The sequence below is a fragment of the Meles meles genome, chromosome 5 (assembly GCF_922984935.1).
Source record: "Meles meles chromosome 5, mMelMel3.1 paternal haplotype, whole genome shotgun sequence".
In the NCBI taxonomy this organism is placed as follows: domain Eukaryota; kingdom Metazoa; phylum Chordata; class Mammalia; order Carnivora; family Mustelidae; genus Meles; species Meles meles.
In genome coordinates, this window is record NC_060070.1 from 77191999 (window position 1) to 77218919 (window position 26921).

General features: G+C 41.6%; 1 protein-coding gene across 6 annotated transcripts in view; it reads right to left on the bottom strand.

The window, feature by feature from the left end:
- The window catches only part of TPD52L1 (TPD52 like 1), a 105781-nt gene that overhangs the window by 39962 nt on the left and 38898 nt on the right, over positions 1-26921 (bottom strand). For all 6 annotated transcript variants that reach the window (XM_046006461.1, XM_046006459.1, XM_046006458.1 and 3 more), the window contains exon 2: positions 1661-1776. In XM_046006461.1, the coding sequence (XP_045862417.1) occupies positions 1661-1776 (116 nt within the window). The remainder of the gene's footprint in view (positions 1-1660; positions 1777-26921) is intronic.

The following is a 26921-nucleotide window of genomic DNA, read 5'->3' on the forward strand; positions in this document are numbered from 1 at the left end:
TTTTTCTTGATTAGAAAAGTAATGCACGCTCACTGTTGAACGTTTAGGAGATAACACACTCAAAAAACACACTGATCTATGTGTGCGTGTATACGCCAGCAGTCCTAGAACCCCCAAAATTCAAGGCACTCTCTAAAGGTTGGTCGGCTACAGAGGTTTTGTCTGAACTTAAACTTGGACCATAACAGTGCAGGAATTAAATTTCAGCTTAGAATCAGTTAGCTGACACCAGTCTGCAGAATATAACTTTTGGACACCACAACTGACATGAACAAGTTGGTCATGGACCAGAGTTCCGGGCTGTAAGGAAACACGGAGCTAGGACATTTTCTTCCACGGCTGACTTCGGTCCGGGCCTGCTGGCGTGTGTGGCCAACCGGAAGTCCGCTGGGTGGTTGTAGATCAGCGGCCACAGACAGACTCCGTTCAAGAGCCAGGCTATTTGATTTGAGGCTGTACTTGATGAAATAATTTCTGTTGTACCAGAAGAAAAAGCTGCTCTGTCATTTTATAATGAAGTTATTTTGGGGTGTGTTTTGTGAAAGCACCTAAAATGTCTTTAATATTATTATAAGCTGTCTGAAACAAATGCTGCAGCATTCAAGCTTGAGGCCTGGAGCGGACAGAGCAGGGTGAGGGCGAGGTGCAGCTCCAAGCTGCGTGCTCAGCCTGCGACTGCGCCCAGAGCCTTGCTTCTGGCTGGACCAGGAGCTTGCTGCCCTGGGATCCAGGGACCTAGAATGGGGAGGAATATGGGTCTCATTCCTCTGGTCCTAACTGCTTCTTCTACTTGAAAAGCTCCCTTTCTCCAGCGCTTTCCTCCTACAATGTAACCGCTTGGTAGCAAAGTCTGAAAGGGTTGGCTTTAACAGAAGTTGTATTCCCCACCAGCCAGGCAACATCCCTGCCTCCAAGTCCAGAGGCCCGCAGCAACTACACAAGATTTAAGGCAACCGGAATTCACCATAGCTTTCCTCTCTGCCCCCAGAACTTTATTCCTCTGCAAACAAGTACACAACTTAACGAAATCCAGTTGCTTCGGTGACTTCTCATTACAGAAAGAAATCACTTTAAAGCATTGCTTGAGCTAAGCTGCTGACCTAAAGCAGGAATTGCTCTTACAAAGGAGCCTGCACCTGTACCTATAACAAGGTCCTGGAGGAATATTAATATTCCTGTAATATTAAAATTAAAAAGAGTAAGAGGCACACATTTACAGCTACTTGTTACTGTTGCTTCAGCAACATAACGATGCCTGTTTCTACCATAACCAGTGGATAATGGACAACTAGCATTTACAAAAAAATCCTAGAAAAAATGAATTCCGTTACAATATCATTTATTAAAATTTATTACATGAAAGACAATAGGGGCGCCTGGGTGGCCCAATCTGTTAAGCATCCGACTCTTGATTTCATCTCGAGTCATGATCTCGGGGTCATGAGATCCAGCCCCAGGGCAAACTCCATGTTGGGTGTGGAACTTGCTTAAGGTTCTCTGCTACCGGCAATGCCCCGTCCTCCATCCTTGCAGGCGCTCTCTCAATAAATAAATAAATATGTGAAAGACAACATAACTAAAACATGGGACTTATACAAAACTAACAATAACTCCTAAGATCCTGAGACAGACAGAAGGACAATAAGATGGCTAAACATACCTGAACTAATTCTGCCTTTAACTCTTCTCTTTCCTCCTCAGACAGCATGCTAGAGAAGTCAGCACTTGCTACCGTGTCTTCATCTCGTCCTTGCAATGGTTCAGTCTCCAACAAACCTTTAGGCAAGATGGATAAAACATAATGCAATTAAAAAAAATGAATTTGGCCAACTTCTGTTTCCACGGTCTGGAGAATTAGATATCCTGACAGACCCTCCTGCTAAAAAAAAAAACCAATTAAAAATTCCTGGGGCACCAGTCGGTTAGGCATCTGCCTTAGGGTTGGGTCATGACCTTGGTGTCCTGGGATCAAGTCCCATGTTGGACTTCTTGCTCAGTGGGATGCCTGCTTCTCCCTCGGCCTCTGCCCTTCACCCCTACCCTCACTCGTGAGCACTCTCTCTCTCTCAAATAAATGAATGGGATCTTTAAAAAATATATAAGTGAAATAAAAAACAACTAAAACTTCCAGAAAAAAAAAATCTCTCTAAATGTGTGATGAGCTGCCAAGAAAGTAAAGAACACTAAGAAGCCAAAGAACTAAGTCAAAGTGGGAAGCCAGAGGTGTAAACAGAAGTTTTCATTAGTTCCACATTGGCCACCCAGATGAATTCCGGCTTCGGTGTTCACTGTCCCCTGGGGTGCAGAGGGCAGAGGACAAAGCCTAGGGCCACCCAAGGAGAGAGGATCTGCATCCCCACAGGGCTGCACCCTGAGAGGAAGGTGAACCTGAAAATCAATACCATTGCTGCCCACAAGGATCTGGGAGGCAAGCAGCCTTGACCCTCAGCACTGAATGGGCAACAAAACACTCCTCCCTGAGGCTCCTCACCCTGGCAGGACTGCGTGTGAGCCGAATGCACACTACGTGGGTGGTCCAAAAGAAGCTGGAGAGAAGGCAGCACTGTAACTTTTTTCCACTTGGCACATGGAAATCGTGTGGATATGAAACTTGGAGCAGCAGCAGCTGTGAGGAGACATCACAAGCTGATGCTGGTGGAGGGACACAGGGAAGCACCCGGCTTCTTGAGGACATCACTGGGCCACACAATGACCCTGAACAGTACCACTTCTAACTTGTTATGTGAGAAAAATGCCTTTTTATTAAAAAAAAAAGACATTCCCTACAGATGTTCCCCTGGCATCTGGATAACTCAAACACATACATTCTCTGAAGGACCTAGCAAACAGGCCATCATATAAATGGAAGCTTCGGTTAGGACACAAGCTATGAAGGAGCTAGCGTTTATATACATCTGTGGGGAAAGGAAGACCTTTTAGTAAGCGGTCCCAGAACAAGTCGTTATCCGTGTAGAAAAACTAAATTGGACACCTTCACACAATTCTCAGAGATTAAATTATAAGCATTTTATTTTATTTTATTTATTTTTTTATATTTTATTAATTTGACAGACAGAAATCACAACTAGACAGAGAGTCAGGCAGAGAGAGAGGAGGAAGCAGGCTCCCTGCAGAGCAGAGAGCCCTATGTGGGGCTCGATCCCAGGACCCTGGGATCATGACCTGAGCCGAAGGCAGAGGCTTTAACCCACTGAGCCACCCAGGTGCCCCAATTATAAGCATTTTAGAAGACAGTAGGGTTTTTGAACCTCTAGGTGGAAAGGGACTTCTTAAACAAGATGCAAAAAAGGCAAATCATGAAAAAAGGTGAATAAAAGGACAAATGTCTCTTCATCACACACACCAAATGGAAAATTATAAGATATCTCCCATATGCATAACTAGCAAAAGATGTGGTCCCAGAATAAACAGGATTCTTACAAACCAGACAAAAAAAAAAAAGGAAATAACCTACCAGTAACATAGCCCAAAAGACCCAAAACGGATATGTTATAGGAAGAAATCACAAATGGTTACCCAAGAAAACATGCTGAATGTCACTGATGTTCAGGGAAATACAAATTAAATCACTTCACAAACATCGGATTAGTAAAAAGTTCAAAGTCTGACATTATCAAATGTTGATGACTACATGGAGGACAGAAACTCTCAAACTCTCCCGGCAAGAATATAAAGAGAGACAAATAACTTGGAAAATAATCTAACATGATCGATATACGATATACCTGAGACACTCATACGTGAGCGCCCAAGGCCATCAATAAGAATTTTCATGGTTCAAAAACTGTGAATCATGCCAAAGCCCATCAACAGGAGAATGCACAAGTGTACCACGTTGATTTATGCTCGCACGATTGACGACAGTAAAGTGAGTGAGCTGCGGCCACACACCACATGGAGGAAACTCCGGAACCAGATACTGAGTGAAACGCACAAGCTGCATAAGAATAATAAAGTATAACTAACCTCACCCGTACGGAGACCAAAAATATGCAAAACTAAATAGAACATTGTTTAGAAATAAAATTATAAAGAAAAGCAAGACAGTGATAAAAATAATTCAGGTCCAGAGTTTTCTCTGAGGCAGAGTGGGTGTAGATGGGAACAGGGAACTTACAAAGAATCTCTACAGGGCTAATGGGAATGCTCCATTTCTGGGACACTGGATTTCTGTGTATGAGTGTCTTCTACACTTTAAACTTATTTTGTCCATATTCTTTTGTCTAGAGATTATTATTTGAGAAAGAAATTAAAAACCGATTTTATCTAAAGTCAAAATGAAAGGTAGATAATTATCCTTCGGTATCAGGACATTCTAGGTAAAGAGCATAAAAATACGAACCAATCTGCAAAGCTCTTCTCAAGCGGGCCCCACTCCTGAGTCCCTTGTACCCCCTCCTTTTGTCTGAGTCAACAGTTGCGTCACTGATGATCACCAACACACATCAGTGAAAGTGGCCTCTTGCCGATCCAAATTCATCAGATTCTTGTCCCACCTATCTATTCCAGAGGCCAGTTTCAAAGCTAAATAATTTTCTTTTTCACGAGTAATACCTGTTCATTGTAGAAGACAGAAAAATAAAAGTATCCCTTATTGATTAAAATGACTGTTGATACTACCCAGAAATAACTCTCGGTTTGGTCCATTCTTTCTGATCATTTCTTCTATGCATATGTATACATTTTCTTGTTATATTTGTATTTACTGTTGTGAACTTGATTTATTCCACAAAATATCATGAATACCCTTTATGTCTAAAAACATAGCCATATTCACATATTTTTGATGGTTACACAGTATATTGCCTCATGGATGATTGGCAACCTACCTTGTTTACCGGGAAGCTACAGTGAACATCTAGTAAAATCATTAGGCAAAATCTTGATGATTTCCTATACACTGGATTCCAGAATCAAACAATATGGACATTTTGAACACTACTAATGATCCCTTAGAAAGACTGTATCAGCTCTATGCAGACACCTGCCACCTATGAGACTATCTGAGGACTCAGTAAAATAATGTTAAGTAGGTTACTGAAAGGGGGGAAATACTGTCATTTATTTCTGCTAGTCAATATTTATACTTACATGCGGCTGTTGTATTTTCAGTCAAAGTCCTAGAACAACTGTGTACATCGAGAAATAGCAGTGGAGGGAGGAGGAGGCACCTGGGTGGCATAGTTGGTTAAGTGACCGACTCCTGTCTCAGCTCAGGTTGTGATCGAGCCCGACCTCTGGCTCCACACTCAGCATGGGAGTCTGTTTGAGGTTCTCTCCTTCTGCCCCCTCCCACCACTCACATGTCTCTCTCTCTCTCGCTCTCTCTCTCTCTGTCTCAAATAAACAAACAAACAAATAAATAAATCTATATTAAGGGGAAAAAAATCCTTCAATTCCAAACACAATTTAAGAGATGGGCGCAGAAGGTAGGCTGCCCCCACCCTACTGGTTAGGGAGCAAGAAGAGCCATGGTAGGTACCTCTAAAATACTCTGGCTCCCTAACTCAGCTGGGCCCAGGAATGGAGTAAGTACTGCTTAAACCTAGCTAGTGTGCAAATTCTCCATCTTCCCCTCTCTTGGCAGCGTGAGAGGACATGTACCAGGAACAGATGGCAGTTCTAGCTACTTAGACCTTTCAAGACAACAGATATCTTTAGTATCTTCCTATATTCTAAAGAAAGCAGTAATGCGAAATCCATTTTAGTTGATAATAGGTTGAGATGGGAAACTTCTAGTGAATTTAGGGAAATGCAGGGCCTCGTGTCCAGGAGATAACTTCTTTCCAAGGAAAAGAACATAGACCTCATGAAGTGAGACCAGACCAGCATATTGGTGAAATTTGGAGAACTCATTTTAAAAAATATTAACACGTTGGGGCCCATGGGTGGTGCAGTCAGTTAAGTGGCGTACTCTTGGTTTCCACTCAGGTTGTGATCTTGGGTCCGGAGATCGAGCCCTGCGTTGAGTTCTGTGCTCAGCATGGAGTCTACTTGGGACTCTCTCTCACTTTCCCTACGCCCCCCCACCACCTGTTCTCTGTCTCTCTAAAAGAAATAAATAAATCTTTAAAAAATATTAATGTGCTATATTTTCTTTTGCTGGGGCACCTGGGTTGTTCAGTTGTTAAGCATCTGCCTTTGGCTCAGGTCATGATCCCAGGCTCCTGGGATAGAGCCCTGCATCGGGATGCCTGCTTGGCGGGAGGCCTGCTTCTCCCTCTCCCACTCCCCCTGCTTGTGTTCCCTCTCTGTGTCTCTGTCAAATAAATAATAAAAATAAAATCTTTATATTCTCTTCTGCCTCTGCAAGAATATAGGATTTTCCTAGCAAGGAAATCCTAACCAAGGCATCCACCTGTCTGAAGTGAGGCAGAGGAGCAAGAAAAACACACAAAAAAGACTCGTATTTAAACTGTTGGCATTTGAAACTAGATTTGCCAGAAAGGCAAAAGTTTTGCAAAATAGGCAATTTTCTAAGAAGGGGAAGTTCTTTATATTTTTATTTCCCTCTTCATATATCAGAAGCCAAGCCCAGGACATCCGGGCCAGGGAGTTTCCCTAATACACAGTGTATTAGGATTTACCAAGGACGCATGTGTCTCCTGTTCTATCCTGGGGGATGGTGGGAAGAGGGAAGGGAGAAGGAGAGAGATGCTGTAAGATGCGTATGTTCAATCTTTCTTGCTGGGCTTTGGCCCAGAAAGATGGAGATTCTGTGTGCCCCCTGCGAACCCATTCTTTCCTCTTCTCCACTCTGTTCTGCACCCTGGGAGACTGACCTACGGATGACATCAATATGATTCCCTTACCCTTTAGTGGCCAGTGGGGAGCCCCAGAGGGACACTGGAGAGCAGAAGACAGGGGTAGGCACTGCCTCCCTCTCTGCCAGGCTGCTCTGCCCCTTTCAGCTTTTTCACTACCAAAGCCCACAATCCTATTAGATCGTCCTCTTCTACAGCTCACCTTTGTCAAGCTCCTAGAACCTGAGCCCCTCCTCCAGCCTATGGCTTGTAGCGCCTTCCTGCCACTGTCCTTCTGAGGTACTTCAACGCCCCTTCTGGCTTCCCTTAACTCCTCCTATCTTTCCAACAGTCCCTTCCCTGGACTCCCTTGAATGAGGCACCCCTTTTGAGCATGCCATTCATTGGCCTCTTTCTGGTCTCTGGCTGGTACAGGAAGCCTGTCCCAATCTCCTTTTTGGGCTCTGGAAAAAAATCTCTTTTAGGCCATCCCACATGAACCTGGAACGTAGCCACATCCTTGTAAAAGAACAGACGCCGGGAGACTGGGCCCGATTCACACTTCTGTAGTCAGTTAACCATGCACGGGGTCTAGAATACCCCACTCAGGGAAGGTGTCAGCTTGGTAAGGGGTTGGCTTCCCTGAAGCTGGGGCTGGAGTTGCTCGCCTTGACTAGAGGTCTGGATGGAGGAGGTGGAGACAATCTGCCACCAACGAGAACCAAACTCAGGCTGAATCAGCTTGTAAGAGCTACTGGGCCCAAACCCCATGGAGACAAGCTCCTGAATAATATCCACAGAAAATGTCAGCATCAGAGGACATCAGGGTCCCAGCTGACGGGACAGCAGAGAATACAAAACACTATACGGACCCTTCCTGTTTCCACATACTGGCTACCTCCTTATTCAGGACAAGGGAAAGAGGGGGCTGAAAACGGAGAACTCTGAGGTAGAGGGCAATTTAACTGATGAAATGAGTATTATTTAAAGGGGTTTTTAAAATTATTCCATTGGAATGGACTAACCCTATTTTTCTTCTCCACCGCCCAAAGCTGAAGGGTTCCTACCCAGATCAGCTTAAAAAAAAAAAAAAAAAAAAGGAGCACACATATGTACACCAAGACAGTGTGGGAGCACCTGGGTAGCTCAGTCGGTTAAGCATCCAACTCTTGATTTTGGTGCAGGTCATGACCTCAGGGTCATGAGATACAGCCCCAGGTGAGGCTCTGTGCTGAGCATGAAGCTTGGTTGGGATTCTGTCTCTCCCTCTGTCCCCCCACCCCCTGTCCTGCTCAAGCTCACTCACCAAAGAAAAAAGAACATAGTGTGAATATATTTTGTGATCCTGTGATAGGAGTATTTTGCACCTAAAGACAGACATTTTACTTTCATTTATAAGCAATAAAATATATAAACATTTTTAATAACAGTAAACAAATATCCACAGCTCTGACTGTCATGCAGGAATTGTGCTTTCCATTGGCCAGGCACAGCATTTGGAAGGAGGCAGGTCCCAAAGTAGCTGTCAAATGCTACCACATGCCTGCTTTCGCCAATCCTACAACTGGCCACAATGGCTCATTCAAGTCCCACTTGTAGGGCTGAATGACACAATCCACTGAAGCAGACCCAGCAGAGAAGGAACTGTGGGCTGGTACCAGCCTTCTTGAGGCAGATCCCCATTTATGATCCTGGGTTCAAGGTTTGACTCATTTGCAAATCTTGGCTTCTAAGGCAGGATAGTCTGACTCCAGGGCCTATGTCCTTCCCTGTCCTACAACTATGTGAAATAAAGTAGACAAATGTTGGCGAGTACAAATCAAGAAACGAGCTTAGAATTAAAACACCTTCTTCCACCTTGAGGAGAGATCGCCCACTGGCATCAATATACTTTCTTTTTTTTAAGATTTATTTATTCATTTGGGAGAGAAAGAGAGAGAGAGAGAGAGCGAGAGAGCAGGTGGAGGGGCAGAGGGAGGAGAGACAGTCCCAAGCAGACACCGAGAGAACAGAGCCTACAGGGGGTTCGAACTGTGCCACCCAGACGCCCCAGTATCAATATATTTTCAAAGCATCCTGTAGAGCTCTCCAGTGGAGTAGGTCATGGCTTCAAGCACGTGATTAAAACAGTACAGACGGCTAGGAGTTAAAATGATTACAAACCATGATTTCTTTTTTTTTTTTTTAAGATTTTATTTATTTATTTGACAGAGAGAGATCTCTCTGTAGGCAGAGAGGCACACAGAGAGAGGAAGGGAAGCAGGCTCCCTGCTGAGCAGAGAGCCCGATGTGGGACTCGATCCCAGGACCCTGAGATCATGACCTGAGCCGAAGGCAGCGGCTTAACCCACCGAGCCACCCAGGTGCCCCTACAAACCATGATTTCAGATGAACGACCTATCCTGTGTAGTTGGCAAATATATAAAAGTTGCCGAATTTCTTTTAAATGATAAGATAATCTTGCATATATGTGTGTATGTATCCATACTAAGGAATTAAGGAGTAAATATGGCTGTGGAACCAAACAAAGGAAGAAAAGTGCGTATTTTCAAAAAGAATATAAAATTATTTCAGGACTTAATAAAAAGAAAGAGTGCAATAAAATAAATGAAAATTCACTCTGGTTTAAATAATAAATCTAAGACTGTAGTGCTTATTACTTACTTATATTTTCATCATGATGTTTGGCGAAAATAACTCCAGGCATTCTTTTCCCATAAAACTTCAAAATATCTCCATTTATTCTCTCTGGGAAAAACTACTGAGCTACTCTCACTGTTGGATTTATGGTTATCTTAAAGAGCACAAAAAACGAACATATTAATTCCAGGAGGAAATTAAAGATATAAATAAAACAAGTTTATGTATTAGAATCCTTTCTGCACACTTACTAAACCCACCACCAAAACCTAAATATGATTTCTCACGCACCTCCATCTTTGAACGCTTTCCATTCATTTACTAGCAATGTGGATCCGGCCTATTACTGAACCAGTATATAAGGCTTTAAATGTGTTTTTTCCTGTTGCCCTGCAGTTTTGGCAGTGGCCTCAAGTGCTAAGAAGAATAATGGGAGCTTTACACCCCCACATCATAAAACCAAGGCTTGAACCCTGGTGCATGACATGCCAATAGATTTTATAACTGGTTCTGCCAAGGGTGAGATCACCTTCCTCTAGACCTGGAGTGGGGGTGAAGGATGGAGCAGGGAAGGCATGGCATGTAGGAAATTTGCATACAAAGACAAGTCATGATTAAAGACTTGAGCTGAAGGCAGAGGCTTAACCCACTGAACCACCCAGGCACTCCTAAAATCTTCAAGTACGTCTTTGAGATCTCTTCCTGTATCTACAGCACATTTCCCCCACATGCTAATATCTTTGAAACTGGGATGCCTCTTACAATCAATGGTGTCTTATCGTTAATTAGAAGCATTTTTTCCCGTAGTGATATAAAACAATAGGTATCTTAAAATCTTTGACATCTTAGATTTTAAGAATCTGACATATGAATATATACATATAAAATTGAATGTATCTCATATATACGTATAATTAGATATATCCATACAATTAAAAATGAGATCGGGGTGCCTGGCTGGCTCTCAGTTGGAAGAGCATGCTGTTCTTGATCTCGGGGCTGTGAGTTTAAGTCCCATCTTGGGTGTAGAGATTACTTAAATAAATATATATTTTTTAAAAATGAGATCACACTATTTTGCAACTTGATTTTTTTTCCAGACTTTAAAAAAAAAATTTCTTTTTAAGTAATCCCTACACCCAGTGTGGGGGCTTGAACCCACAACCCCAGGACCAAGGTCCACCAACTGAGACAGCCAGGTGCCCCAGAAAACTTTCCTTTCTCATGTTTTTAAAATCCCATCTAAAACCCGACCATATCAAAGGTCCCCAACTGATCCTATAATGTATCTGGAACTGATTTGCCCAAACCCCTATCTAATCCACAGGGGCACATGCAAATACATGTTATGCTCCTTCAGCCTCTTTTCCTCTAGCTAACTATTTAATGGCTTGTGGAATGGCCTAGACTTTGTCCTGGCAAATTCATCCCAATAGTTTGATTAATGATTCATCAGGTGATTGCAAGAATATAGTCTATTGGGAAGAGACCTCTTTGGGGAAAACAAATCTTAGGAAGAACCCGCTCCACCCCTTTCAACTCTGTGACCATGATAGTCTGAAACCTGGTCTTTTCAGATGTAAGACAGGGATAATAATGTCTGTCCACAAGAGCTGGTTGTTAGGAGTTACAGTTTTGCAAAATACTAGCACAATGCCTGGTAAATAATAATCGGTTAACACTGGTTAGCCCTCAGTCTGGTCACACTTGACTGAATTCTTCCTTGATCAGATTTAGAAAATTCAAGTGCTCTGAGAGAAAAGAAAAAAAAAAAAAAAAAAAAAGAAGCTACTACTCTGTCCTCAAGATGTGAGAAAAATTTCACCGCAGAGACTAGTCACTCACGTAAGTACCTTCAGTAATACCAGTATAGCTAGTGCGCAAACACAAAGTGAATGTTCTAGAGAAAATTGAACCCTGACACCATGCTCTGCTTATCCTTCTGTCCACTCCCTAGAAGGAGCTCTATGTTCATACAGCACTACCCTTTCTGGCCATTGCTTCACGGGCTAGGATGAATGCCTGACTCAGAGGCAGCCTCTGGATTCCTCTCTTGAGATTTTAAACCATGAGACAATGGATGGGTTGGTGGATCAAGGTTAAATCAGGTACCAGCAGAACTGGTAGAATGTGGGCCTAAGTCTTCCTCACAGCTGCCTGTGTTTGTTATTCATCATCCATTCCACAAAGATTTATTGAACACCTACGGAGTGCTGTGCAGGTCTTTGCTTTCACGGAACTTACAAACCTGCCTGTCCTGAGGCCGGTTGTTGGACTTCTGAATTTCCCTGAGCTTCCTCCTCATCATGAAAATAAACCTCATTTTCATTTGAGCTAGTCTAAACGTCTCTTTCTCTTTTTCATATACACAAACTCTTGAATTGAACAGAGACAATAATATAATCAAATTCAGGGAAAAGAGATCATTATGAACTCTACCAAGTTTTAGCTCCATAATGTTAATGATTTGCAGTCAATGACCTCAAAAAATTTTAATTAAAAGTTGGATAAGTCATTTTTGCCCCCAGCTTCCTCTAAACCTGATGTCACTCCATCATCTGTAGAGTCTCTAAGATCTTCTCTAGATCAATGGTCTAGGAGGCTAGACTCTGCTAATCCAGAGCTCCGCCCCCTTCACACTAGGGGGTGGGGGGTGGGGGGCTCAGGGGGAGGGTGGGCAACAGTCACTCAGCCACACCCAACCCAGAACTTACAAACCCAGCAGCACTGTTCCAGGCAGTAGGATTCTCTCAAACAGATGCAACTGTAACTATCAATTATTGGATTAGGGTCTTTATTTGGATTCTGAAGGCAGATCTGGTCCATAAGGTTTGGCTTTTCCACAGCTTATCTGGAAATATCATACAGGCCCAGAGAAAAGCACAGGAGTCCGGGCTAAACCAAAGAGCTAGAGACACTTCTGGAACTACAGTGAGTATACCGTAGAGGATAACCAGGAGTCTCCTGGAGTTGAGGGTCTAAGACTGTATTCCTAGAGTGTCCTGAGTAGTCTACCCCACAACTTCGGGCTTGCCTTTAGAAGTGTGTTCTTTTTTCCTGCCCTGAGAAATGAGAGGCGAGTGTTTTCTGCTCCAGTGTTTGGGGCCAGGCTCACCATGCCTGGATCTTCACAGCTAGCACCTCCTGACAGCATGGGCCAAGTCAGAACCACGGTTCCATGCTGTTCTGTAGCCATGGGTGGTGGCGGGCTTGCCAGAGGATAAGCCTAAAGGAAAGTGTCTAAAACAGGTTAGGCTGTTTTCCAATTAGTCTGACACAGGTAAAGTCCGTATCACAGTTTAAGTTTGTGTCTGGAAAATAAGAAAAGCTGGGTCAGAGATGAGGCAGATTCTGAGAGCCTGGAGGAAGTTCTCAGCAGTGTCCAGCAGCAGCTCTATGCAGGTTCCTACTGACTTTGGGCTACAGCCAAGGGGGCCTGCCTGCTCCTTCCCGCCCTCTGGATGTAAAAGCTTTCTGCACTATATGCTGCCATCTTTGGTCGGACTGAGGGGCCTGGAGTGGGGGGTTAGAGGGGACTCTGAAGACCACGAGGGCTCTGGCGCCACTCTCTCCCTTGGCAATGCTGTCAGCACTGGTCTCATCATCACACTGTACCACTCTCAGGCGCTCGCTATTGTCCCCCTTGGGTTGAGTCCATTTCACTTCGTATCTTATCTCCTGTACCAGAATGTAAGCTAGTGAATGCCAGAAAGCCAGTTTTGTTCACCTTGCCAGCCCTGCATTCCCGGCATGATGATGTAAGGGCGGACCACAGCTACGAGCAGAGTGTACAAGCTATGCCTAGAGATACCCATGAGAGGATGTCTCTCAAAGAGTGACTTAGGATCAATCACCTGAATGTCACACTCACGCGTGCAGAAGTGACTAGAGAAACTCAAATCACTGCAAGGGTGATACTCTCTCCTCTGCCAGCCCCTGTTGGGAACAATCAGTTCTTCTCACAGGGACAATTTCTCCCATTTTCTCCCTCGGATTCTCTGAGAGACAGTAGTTTCTCTCCTCCTCCCCATGCCCCATCCCTTTTCCTTCCTCAGAGATGACTATCGTAGACATACCATATTTACCTCTGCTTGTCCCAGCTCAGTCCTAATAAACTATACACAGAATCGCTATCAGGCTGCTCCTGCTGTTCCCTGTGTCACCTCTTGGCCTTGAGAGAAGTTGGTGAAGAACATCGGACTGTTAACTGCAACCAGGCAGCAGACTCATCTTCTGTTCTCAAACATTTTTGGGGTTCCTCTCACAGAATCACATCAAAATATGTCCCGAGACTACACAAAGGGTGTGCCCTGACACTGAAACCGTATTTAAAAAGGACTAAATGCTGCTGTCACAGTGAGAACCTTCTCTCAGCAGCCGGCCAATTACTCTCTTAAGGGAAGAAGGAGAATAAACGCTTTCTTTCTAACCACATGGTATATGGCAGGTGTGACACAGTTTATCTTGCCACATCCTCCCCAGAAACACATTAGGCAGATAGCACTGGGATAGAAGGTCTCAGATATTATCCGACTCATAACCTAAAGACTTAGGCTGCTAGTCTCCTAGATGCTGGCAGAAGACCCAAGGCTCCTGATCAGAAGCTTAGAGCACAGTAGGCAGCATGAACATCACATTCTGGTTTGTGCCCCTTGCCACTAAGTCCCATGGGGGTGACGTGGAGGTGCATGGATGGAAAATGCTCATACAGTGGGTTTGCATCACAGCTAAACAACATTGGGAATTTCTCAGGGAATCCAAATCTTATAATGGGCAGTTAGCAAACTTGCCCGATATTTGCCGTGGAGGGAGACACCATCTTTATTCTGTGGGACAGTATCCAAACCTGCCTTCTGCTCTGGAGAGACACGATTTCTATTTTCAAAGCCTATCCAGTACAAATATTCTTGAAAAGATTGTCCAGAAAAAAGGCCATCAGCATCTCTGTTTGCAAGACAGGCAGAAATGCAAGATATATAGGGAATCATCTTCTACAGGTGGTATTTTATCATTTTTCAAATTAAGAAATATTATTCGGGAAGTCAAATAGTTAACCCAATCTCACATGGTTGATGAGTGAGGAACTTATGATCTGAAGGCGAATCTATCAGGTTACAGAGTTCACACTTTCTCAACTTGACCACAACACCTCATGCACAAGTCAGACAGGAACTAAAATGTCTCTCTATCCCATCCCAGGAAAACCTCCATAAAATCTGCTCAGTAAGACTGAGGTTTACTGAAGGCCAAGGTCTGTAGCTTTAAAACATGCAGTCTTCCTACTACCGAGCACTGGGAAGAGTCCAGGGTGGGCTTTCATCTCCCCAAATCTCTCATACAGGCACTGCTCAACTAATGCTTGCTGAATCAATCCCGTTGGATAGAAAGTCAAACTATCAAGTCCTCTTGATGCTCTTCCCTTTTCTTTTCATTATGTGTCCTATTTGTCTATCCTTTAAAAAAAACTCCCATTGCTATGACAGTGATTTAGGCTTTTATCACTATACACTTAAGAGTACTACAGTCTTAGCTGAATTTTATCACCTTGCTTGCACTCTTTCAACACAACCGAATCTACACAACACTCAAATTAATATTTTGAACACATTACTTTCATCTTGTCAAAATTCAGTTCAAAAAATATTCAACGGATGGAACTGCTTCCAGCCTAAATTTGAAAATTCTTATGCGAGCATCCAAAACCTCCCGTGGCTGGCTGAAAGTAAGGATGCTAGCTAGCCTGGCTATGATTGTCCCAGGAAGGCCTTGTAACGAGCCAGGCTGCCATACGCCGTGTCCCTCGGTTACGTTCTATTCAGTCCTATGCTTTTATGCCATTCTTTCACCCTCAAAATCTTCTCTCCCCTTCATCTTCAGTTTCCCTTCTAAGAATACTACTAAGTTGCCAACAACACTAGGAGAATAAGTAACATGTTGTGTGCCTTAAACTGATCTAAAATGTTGACTTTTTTGCATTCTATATATGTCATTATATACCTTACTATATATAAATTACTACTACATATTGTACAGAGTATAATCTATATTACAACTTGCATTATAAGTTGCTTTAAGACACATGATACTATATACTACCATAATTATAGTTAAGCAATTTTGTGAAGAAAATCTTTCAGACTCTGTCCTGTAAAGTTTACTGTCCTTCTTAAAATATAAAGAACATATGAGTCACCACTATTAATAGCATTGTTTTCTAAAGCTTTGGTTTCATTTAATAATGTAGCTAAAAAAAGAAGTCATATTTGTAATGCTCAGTCTGAGACTATACTAAGTATAAAATAAGATTTTATGCTTTTTTACTAAGTATTTTGTTTGAAGATGCTTCTGAGGTTGTAGCAGCTTAAATTAAATTCTTATACTTCATCCTTCCACTTTTTTTTTTTTTCAAATATGTTACTTAGGTAAAAATCCACATAGTTAGATGCTGATTAAAATTGACTCTAATCCCCTAAAGAAAAACCTGTGACTGGCCAAAAGCTAACTTTGGCTAAAGATGGAAGTGATGTGACATTACAGATAGAGATCTACAAACACACTTCCTTCCATTTTTCATTTATCCATATATGCAAGGTGAATGTCTTCTGACTGCAAGGGGAAAGATACCATTGATATAAGATTTTCAGGTTCATTGTGTATTGATAAGGTCACCAAAATTCAACAGAATACTAAAGATGGCATAAAGCTTAAGAACATGGCCCCAGAAGGCAGGCTATCTTCAAGAAACTCAAACCAATTAGGTTTGCACATAAACTTGAATTATTGCCTAAGGTCTGACAAGAACTCCTACTGATGTCAGAGAGCCTGAACTGGACCCATCTACCCAAGACTTTACGAGTCTTATGCACCACTCATGCCTTTAGGTGTTCCTGAAGGCACTGAGAACTGTGGGAATTTGGGGCAATGGACAGAATCTGCTTGTCCTATGGCCACGGTGGCACTGTCCAGTGGCTTGTTTCATGGCATCATTTTACTGGGCTAACTACAGAAAATGTCATTGCACTAGGACACATTGCATTAGGACATTTTACTGGGCTAACTATAGAAAATGTCATTGTATTAGGACACACACAGCTTCAATTATTGCGTAAGATCAGCTGGTCATTTGGGCTGGCAATCCCAGTTTGGTTGCGTAGCTGAGAGATGTTATATTCTAAACTGTCATCTGTGGGGTGTTAGGTCCAGAAATTTTATTTCACCAGTTCACATAGTGGTGGTCAGCCTCTTAGATGAGTTTCTACTAACAGATCTCCTGGGAGACTGACTTGCCAAGTAGACCAAATGTCTTCTGGCAAATTCAGTGCTCTTTACTTACTAAGAACAAAACCTACTTGAGAAACAAAGTGAACAGCAAAAGATTATTTGGTGAGCAGTGGGAAGAATAAAGAATTAGATGACTTCAAGGTATTGTAGCACTTAAACTATATTTTAGTTGTATGATTCATTGTCTTTCTTTTCCTCTGGATTATGAAGTACTGTATGCACTGTTAATTCTAGATGCTCAATAAACATCTGTGGAATAATTTAACAAGCCATCATCACCTTCCATATGTACTTCTCAAATGTCTACAAATTAAATCTAATACCTAGTCAGGGGAGCATCTCTCTTTTCATAGTGCTGAAGTTAAAATGACCAAAACTTACAATCAATGTAATGGCCATTGACAGGAGTAGCAAATGACACATGACAGAGAATTAACAATCAGCACACATCAGCTGTACTGGTACTATGGTTCCATTTTGTTACTGCATCTAGTCCCTTCAAGGAATACATTAAGCCAAAAGCTAGCCTTCACTTTATCAATGTTCTACCAGACTTTAGACCTTTATATTCCCAGATAAAACAAATCCTAAGACCTTGGAAAGTCTACATCTAAGTCTACTTCTTTGTAAAAGCTACAATAAGTTAAGTGAGAAAGATTAAGATGAATTAGGCTCTTCATTACATGATGGGTGATGCCAGAATGTGTCTTGCATTTGGTAATAGACACTGAGAGCAGAAACTTAACCAACATACTGGCAAGTTGAAAACTGATATATACCTGGCACTGTTTGTGCTAGAAAGGTGTCTCTTCATGTCACCAAGATATAATTGTGTTATACTTTCCAATCTCCACGTTAACTTACACTGTTTAGAATATATCAATAAAAGAAAACGTAATTAACTGTGAATATTGTAGAAAAAATTTTAAAAACTGTTTTATAAGTAGATTAAGTAAACAAGTATAGAAGACATCAGGTTTTCTGAAATAAAAGCCAGAAATAAAGAAGCTTAAATTCCTTACAGAAGATGGGGTAGATGTGTTCCTTCAGGGGCTGCTTCTGAATTTCACTCCAAGTGGAGCCAACCTGAAGCACAATCAAAGAGCAGGCTGCTCAGACCTGACCTTTTATTCTTCACATGAGGTCACATGGCCTTATCCACACCAATGGCTTCTCCTAGTTATGAGCATTTCAGTAACCACACTCAAAACCATAAGAAAAACACTAAGCCAGTTTTCAATTAAAAGATGTAAACTACTTATCACAAGTCTCAGCTCCTCCAATCACCTACATTTCAAGTACAAGATTAAGGAACCTGACATATTCTTCCCATTTCAAAACTTTATTTGCTACTCTTTAAAGGCACAGTTTGACCCACAGAAAATAGAGGCACACTGGATAAATCTGGAACTCTGACCTAAACAATCCAAAAATAAAGTCACAGCAGCCACAAATCTGTGAATAAAAAACTAAACAAACAGTTGTGAAAAAACAAAACACACCTAAGTTTATGATGGATAGACTCTAGGAACTTCCTTCTTTGCATAAACACCTATGTTACATGAGGAAAAATAAAACTGCAGGAATGTGTATAGACAAACCAAAAATTGGTAGACCATCTTAAACTTTAAATCATCTTTTTCTCTGTATCCACACCCTCACTTCACCCTCTGTCACCCCATGTACACATATTCAAATCTATCCCTCAGGGAATGTGGAAAAGGGAAGCCAATCTGGACAGAAGATAAACCTCTGAATTTTATATCCAGCCTTAGATTTTTGCCTTGAGCAAGGGAGAAAGTCTCCCTTATTATTATTATAAGAAAACCCTAGGGTAGTAAATTATTCTGAATTCAAACTCATCAACAGAAAGTAGCATTCCTGTACAAAAAAAAAAAAAAAAAAGGAAGAAATGTCTTCTCTTCCCCTCCCCACCCCCCAATTCCCACTCTTTTTACACCATCAGAAATAATCATTGACTTGGTGAGTTGTCCTAAGATACTCAAGATACAGTCAGCAGTCTGGGACCAGTTTCTCAACTCCTCCAATCCCTGAGCAGGGCAAGATGACACAAGCTATACATGCAGACAGCTTTGCTGGACAAACTACAGTCTCATCCTCTGTCATTCCTTGACTGCCCACTGGTCTTCGTTAAGGGCAGGGTTATCTTTTACGATGAGTTCGGGAAGAATAGTAAAACCATTACTTTGCAATGGAAGACATCTGCTGTGAACATGAAGCACAGCAAAAATGTAACTTTCATTCCCAAAGCATATTTAAAGAAAGGGATAGTAAGAAAGTCCTCCTAAGATGGACCTTAGCTTTTTAGAGTTCTCTAGTCCTTACACAACATGAAGACTACTGTGAGGGTTAAGAGGCTGAGGTGGGGGGTGTAGCTTGGACCCCTGTCTGTTGATACCTCAGCCATTCTCAGAGCCCTGTTCATTTATTTTTATTCATCTGGTTTTTATTTATTATTTTTAATCAAGTATAGTTGACATGTAGTGTTATATTAGTTTCAGGCATACAACCTAGTAATTCAACAATTGTATACATTAAGTTATGCTTACCACTCTAAGTGTAGAATAGAAAACCCAGAAATGGACCCACAACTCTATAGTCTACTCATCTTCAACAAAGCAGGAAAGAATATCCAATGGAAAAATGACAGTCTCTTCAACAAATGGTGTTGGGAAAACTGGACAGCAACATGCAGAAGAATGAAACTAGACTATTTTCTTACACCACACACAAAAATAAATTCAAAATGAATGAAAGGGCTAAATATGAGGCAGGAAACTATCAAAATCCTAGAGGAGAATGCAGGCAGCAACCTCTTTGACCTCAGCCACAGCGACCTCTTGCTAGACCCATCCCTGGAAGGAAGTCTGGACCTCTTAATCCCTTTCACCTATTCCACCTAGCCCCTTCCCTTCCTTCTGGCAACCACCAGTTCGTTCCCTGTATTTAGGATTCTGCTTCCATTTGTTCATTTGTTTTTTAGATTCCACATTAAGCGAAATCATATGATATTTGTCTTTCTCTATCTGATTTATTTCACTCAGCATAATACTTTCTAGGTCCACCCATGTCATTGCAAATGGCAAAATCTTGCTCTTTTTTATGAACACACACACACACACACACACACACCCCTCACATCCTCTTTACGCATTCAACTATTGGTAGATACTTGAGTTGTTTCCATATCTTGGCTATTGTAAATAATATTGCAATGAATATCTTTTCAAATTAGTGTTTTCATTTTCTTTGGGTAAATACCCAGTTGTGGAATTACTAGATCATATGGTATTTCTATTTTTAATTTTTTTTAAATATTTTTTATTTATTTGACAGAGAGAAATCACAACTAGGCAGAGAGGTAGGCAGAGAGAGAGGAGGAAGCAGGCTCCCTGCAGAGCAGAGAGCCCGACGTGGGGCTCGATCCCAGGACTCTGGGATCATGACCCGAGCCGAAGGCAGAGGCTTTAACCCACTGAGCCACCCAGGCGCCCCTATTTTTAATTTTTTGAGGAAACTCCCCACTGTTTTTCACAGTGGCTGCACCAACTTACATTCCCACCAATAGAGCACATTCTTTTCTCCACATTCTTGCCAATACTTGTTATTTCTTGTCTTTTTGATATTAGCTATTTGGACAGGTGTGAGGTCATATGTCAGTGTGGTTTTGATTTACATTTTCCTGATGATTAGTGATGTTGAGCATTTTTTTCATTGTCTGTTTGCCATCTGTATGTCTTTGGAAAAATACCTCTTCAGGTCCTCTGCTCATTTTTTAATCAGATTTTTGGAGGGCTTCTTTTTGTTACTGAGTTGTATAAGTTCTTTATATATTTGAATATTAATCCCTTATCAGCTGTATCATTTGCAAGTATCTTCTTCCATTCATCATGTTGCCTTTTTGTTTTGTTGATGGTTTCCTTTGCTGTGCAAATGTTTTTTTTTTTTTATTTTGGTGTAGTCCCAGTAGTTTATTTTTGCTTTCATTTCCCTTGCCTGAGGAGACATGTCTAGAAAAATGTTGGTAAGACTGATGTCCGAAAGATTATTGCTTATGTCTTCTTTAGGGAAATTTATGGTTTCGGGTCTCACATTTAGGTCTTTAATCCATTTTGTGCTTATGTGTGTGTGTGTGTGTGTGTGTGTGTGTGTGTGTGTGTGTGTGCTATAAGAAAGCAATTCATTCTTTTGCATGTGGCTGTCCAGCCTTTCCAGCATTTATTGAAAAGACTGCCTTTTCCCATTGTACATTCTTGTCAGAAGCCTGGTCATTTAAAAAGCACTGGCCAGAGTTACCGCACAGTTTCCCCTTTAAGCAATCAGTTCAGTATCCTCCACATTTCTCCAGATTTGCTTATCAAATGTTTAACATTTCAAACAGGTGCTACTGACAATGCCCTAGAGGAAAATCTCTTTTTCTCCTGAAATCTGGGTAGGAATATAAATGCTAAAGGAGATAGAAATATGCATTTCTGAACTATGAAATGTTCAGCAAAAATAAAATGTGCAAGAATTAGAAAAATTTAAGGCAAGTCACATACAAGAAAATGCAATGGCTAAATAAAATATGAAAAGACAACCTTATCAGAAGTAAGGAGAATAAAGAGAATGCAAAATGAAATCGCAAAGGTGTGCCATTTTTCATCTGAGAGACTGGCAAAAATGCAAAAGTTGGAGAACAGCCTGTGTTGGCAAGGTTGCAGAGAAATAGGTCCTCTAATTCATCATCGGCTTCTGGAATGTGCTGCTGATTGGAAGAGCCTTTGACCTTGCCATCCCATTCTTGAGAAATAATCTCAAAGGGGAAAAAAAAAAAGCAGACCTAATTAGACTGGTTTTAAAAACTTAACCGCAGCCTTCTTGGTAGTGGTAGAAAACTACACAAAAATGTGGCCACCTATCAGAAGGGGAAGAGCTGAAATAAGGACAGAAGACCCACATTGAGTACTATTTCTCAGTCATTAAAAATAATGAACTGGATTGACATGCAGTGACCAGAAGGAATGTTCACTGCATGTTGCTAAATCTGTAAAGCAAGTGGCTTCTGTTTTGTTTACACATGCTACATTGGGGAAAGCAATAAAAACTGCTGGGAAAGGCAGTCTCAAGCATACAGTGTTTGGACCCCCACTTAGCCTGTCCAGGGTTTACCATCTTGTGGGCGATTATCTTTCCTAATCTTAGGCTCACGAAGTGCCCTTTTGCTCTGCCTAAATTTGCACACCATTGGCCATCAGGCACACCCTGGCTTTCAGTATTTCAGACTCAAGGGAGGGGTTGCTGGTCATGGTGAAATAAACAAGAGGGTTGCACATGGCCGACACCCTGAGTCAGTGGCAGTGGGCGCAGCGGGGTGGGGGGCCTGCTGGCTCTGAGGGAGGGAGGCACGTTCTTGACATTGATCCTGCTCAGTCTCTTCTCTGTAAGTAAAGCGTTGTTCCATCCACTGCTTGGCTGTGTTGTTTTCCTTGCAACTCCAATAACCAGGCACAATGAAAAGAAGTGTTTGGAGTCTTTCCAGGATACTAGTACACAGTATTCTGCTCCCCTGGGGTGAATAACCAGTAGGCAGTACTGTGCTCACATATAAACACCAACGTCCATGTGTTTGTATGGGCACTGAGAACTGTGAGAAAAGATACCTACGGAATCCTTAATGCTGGTTACTGCTAAAGAGTGAGACTGGCTAGGGAAAAGGCGGTAACTCTGTGTTACAGACCTCTGAATTACTAGACTGATTACAGTGAGCATGCGCAATGGAAACACAATGTTTCCTCAAAATTCACTTGTTGAAGTCATAATCTCCAAGATGGTATTTGGAGGTGGGGCCTTTGGGAGGTGGTTAAATCATGAGGGTAGAACCTCATGAATGAGATTAATGTCTTTATTAAAACAAACAAACAAAAAGCCCCACAGAGCTCCCCAGCCCCTTCTGCCAAGCAGGGGCACAGAGAAAAGAAGGCCATCTGTGAACCAAGAGGCCAGCGATCACCAGACATGGAATCTGACGCTGCCTTGATCTCAAGACTTCCCAGCCTCCAGAACTGTGAGAAATAAATTGTTTAAGCCACCGGATCTATGGTATTTTTGATATAGTACCCTGAATAGACTAAGATTGCATGTAACTGCTAAACTTCTTCAAAATTTCTATTTTAGTTAAATTTTAAACATAAACAAAAATGGAAAGGATTACAAAAGTTGAAAATCTCAAAAGACAGCCATAAGATACTGCCTATCTACTCAATCATGGTAAAAAAAAAAAAAAGATAGTACTTAAATACTCATTGTTTATTTTAAAAATATCTGCAGAATGAGACTATAGGTTCAAGAGTCCCGTGATCACAAACACTGTCTCACAGTTGTTATAGTTAGGGAGTCCTTCCTAACATCTAGCTCAAATTACCCTCACTACCATCCAAGCAAATGCCTCCTCTCCATTCAGGTCAACCAACATTTATTCATTCCTTTTTTTTCCAGCTGAATTAGTAAACAAATTTACCATATCACTGTTGTATTATTTTCCTTTACCCATATTAACTGGGATATTCAGCAAACCACGTTGAAGACAAATACTGAAGATAAATAATGACAAGTTAAAATATGTTGTATTTCCCGAAAATGAGCATTATTTATATACTTTCTAAGTCCATACAGGGAACACTAAGCATCATAAGAAGTCAATTTCCAGAAAAATAATGATAATATTACAAACTCAAAATATCATATTAACTTAAAAAGATGCAAATATTTAGTTTCAAGTTTTGTATAAAATGCATATTTTTCTATGCCTAGAAAAAGACTACAAGGAGAAAAAGCCACAAAAAATTTTAAAATGAACGTAACTGGTAAGTGAACCTAGAGCTGATTTTTTTCATTTACTCCTAACAACTCCCCTGTATACTTCAAAATTTCTAAAGTTAACATGGTAAGAAAAAAAGGTAGATCTTTCCAGATTGGGTTGGGGGGGTGGTATCACACCTATCCCACTGACAAAGCTGGTCTATCTACATCACAGTAGAGCCTCTGATGACTTATCACTTGACACCAGTGGAATATAACCCACCGGCAAAGCAGGATATCAGCCAGAGCCCCTGCACTCAGGGTCCTGCAGCCTTTCCCATCAATCTCCTCACCAGTCACATCAGTTCACCATCACTCTCAAAGTACTGAGGGCTTTCTGCTCCCATTCCTCTACTCACACTACTCTTTGGCAAGTCATAGCCTTTCCTGTCATCTTCATGTATCCAACCTGGCTTCATGCTGAAAGCCCAGATCAAATAGTTTCTACATTGTGAAGCCCTTCTCTCAAGTAACTGCTTCCTCACGTTCTCTTAACCTGCTCTCACTGGTTCTAGCACATACCATATTGAGTTTAGTGCTGATGAGGCCTCACCTATGAACTAACTCTTCAAGAGTAGAGACACTATTTTATCGTGCGGGAATCTCTAGCGCTCAGTGCAGTTTTAACATGTAACAGGTGCTCAAACCTATCTGATGTATTAGTAAACATAGCGTTGAACAAAAATTAAGTACAATTTTATGTTCTATGAATCACAGAGGATTATTGGACCCTCCAGCCAAGAGAAAAAAAAAGAAGGATCAGTGAGTTCCCTTTGATGAAGAGTATCACAGTTCTGGAAGAGAAACTATAAATTGCAATTAAAAATTGCAAAGGCCATTTTTACAAAATCAGTATTCAAAAAGATAGACTTTTATATAAACAAGAGTAGAAAGAATTAGATGAGTCTTTTTAATTCTCAATATTATCACCAAAGGACAACATGGGTACAAAATATGGACAAAGCATTAATTCATTTCATTTTAAACTGTTTTGGTACAAATGGGAGGCAAATGTACAATCTTCTAAATCACTGATGATGACTTTATTTCAGATACCTAGTGGGTGATACAAACCAAGCAAACCAGATCTAACCAAAGATTTTAGAAGGTGGCTCAGGGGACAGTGTGCTTGGTGACCAGCTGGGCAGAGACACCCAGCCCCAAAGTTCCCGCCCTCTGTGTCTCTCAGACAGTGCTCCCATCCCCACTGCAATCAGAAGTCACCAGAAGCTTCCTGACTATCCTACCCTCACAGACACACAGCCTTTATTCACTCTGGAGATAAAAGGAGTGCCGAGGAGCCTTTAAAAACGAGGTCACGTTGAATGACCCATCTCATGTTGAGAAACTGTGCATACCTTCTGTCTCTCTTCTCTGAAAATATTTGATATTTTGAATGCAAGTTTTTTCAAAGAAAACATGTCTTCAAATCTAGTACAGTTTTGTACACATGCAATCCATTTTCTACATATTTTTAACAGATGACTAAAACTAGGGCTATTTTTTAAAAAACAGAAGAGCAAACTCTCAAGAATTTATTAATGGAATTTATGGTATGCTAAACATAGAAGCAGGAAGGGGCCTGGGTCCTCTTTTAAAATCCTTCCCAGTTAAGAAACAAAACTAAAAAACCAAGTCTAAAACTAAAATGGCTTTTAATAATAATCAGTGGCTTTGAAATGCATGTTCCTTTAGAAAGGTGGGATCTCAGACGTTAACACAGACTAGCAGCTGTTTCACTTGGCAATGACGGCAAGCTCTCCTGTGTTCCAGGTAGCAGTTAGGTGGTAATCTCCCCACCAAGGAGGCTTCACCTAACAAAAGAACAACATAAACATACAATGGAAGTCGAGCTTTAAAACTGGCCCTTGACTCCAAAGCATTCTTATAAATTAAATCATTTTAAAATGTACATCAATATCTGATTTCTAATATCTTGTGACTTAAGAGTTCGATTCTAGCACATCTTACTTGTATACTTAAGGCCAGCTAAACTTGGTTTCTTTTTCCTTTAGAGCTGCATTTCAGTTGACATTAAGTCTCTAAACACAGAATTTAACACTTGACTTTGGTCGTAGGTGTCATGCAGACATAATTATTTAGTCAATCATACAAATCTAGCAAAATAGTTTTTAGGCTGTATTATCGGTAAAGATTAAAATGAACAAAATCCAGCCTTGGATCTTTCGATCCATAGTTCAATAAATCAGTTGAGTGGTTAGAACTGCTTATTTAAATAAGAAGAACACAAAACACAAACAAAAACTTTACTTTCTGGTTAGAATTAAGGAGGAGTGTTCTTTCCTCAGAATGAGATTCAGTTTCACAGCATGTCTAGATTCCACAGGCTCTTTGTTTCCAAATGCCAGAAGAGGTCAGCAATTGTTAGTAGGTTAACATGTTCTTTTCCCTAAGGATAAAGTCAACCTCCTCGTCCCTTTTGCTCTTTCAGTGGGATCGGTTTCGCAACGCTGACACTATTGGACATTTTGGGCCAGAGTGTTGTTTGCTGTGGGAGACTGTCCTGTGTGCTGTGAGATGTTTAGAAGTAGATGAAGGGCCTCTGCCAGCCAGATCCCAGTAGGACCCTTCCCCTCAGTCCTAATTATCAACTGTCTCCAGGCACGACTGGGTGGCTCAGTCTGTTGGGTGTCTGACTTCAGCTCAGGTCATGATCTCACGGACCTGGGATCCAGGCCCGCATCAAACTGGCAGGCTCTGCACTCAGCAGGAAGCCTTCTTGTTCCTCTCCTCTTCCTCTGCCCTTCCACCTGGCTTATGGGTGCTCTTCTCAAATAAATAAAGTCTTAAAAAACAAAACAATGACAAAGCAACAACAAAACTGTCTCCAGACATTGTTCAATGTTCCTGGCAGGGCAAACCCACATCCAGGTGAGAACTATTGAGGAAGGTCTGCTTGGGCACAAAGACAACATCCACAACTACAGCTGCTGGAAGGGAGTGGACACTTGTGTTCATCACATGTCAGGCACCAGGCCAGAAGTGTCATATACATTAATTCGTATGGTTAGGTATCACTATCCCTGATTTATACTTATACACTGAAGAACACTGATATTCAGCGACCAAGTGGTGAGATGGGGTCCCCTGCTTTTTCTATAGTCAGGCAACCTATCCTCTGTGTGTGTCCCTGGACCTCCCAACTTTGGAAGCCGGCCATCTGTTTGTAAACCCATTTCCTTTCTCCCATGCATGCAAGCAGGTGTGTGCAGGGAGAGCACCGGGGAAGCGGCTACAGGGGAGTGGGGATGGAATGTAAAGGAACTTTGCAATGTTCCCATCTCTAGTGAAAATTCACTTCACCCACTGCCACTGTTTTCAAACACTGTACAACATGCCAACTGTCTAAGACAG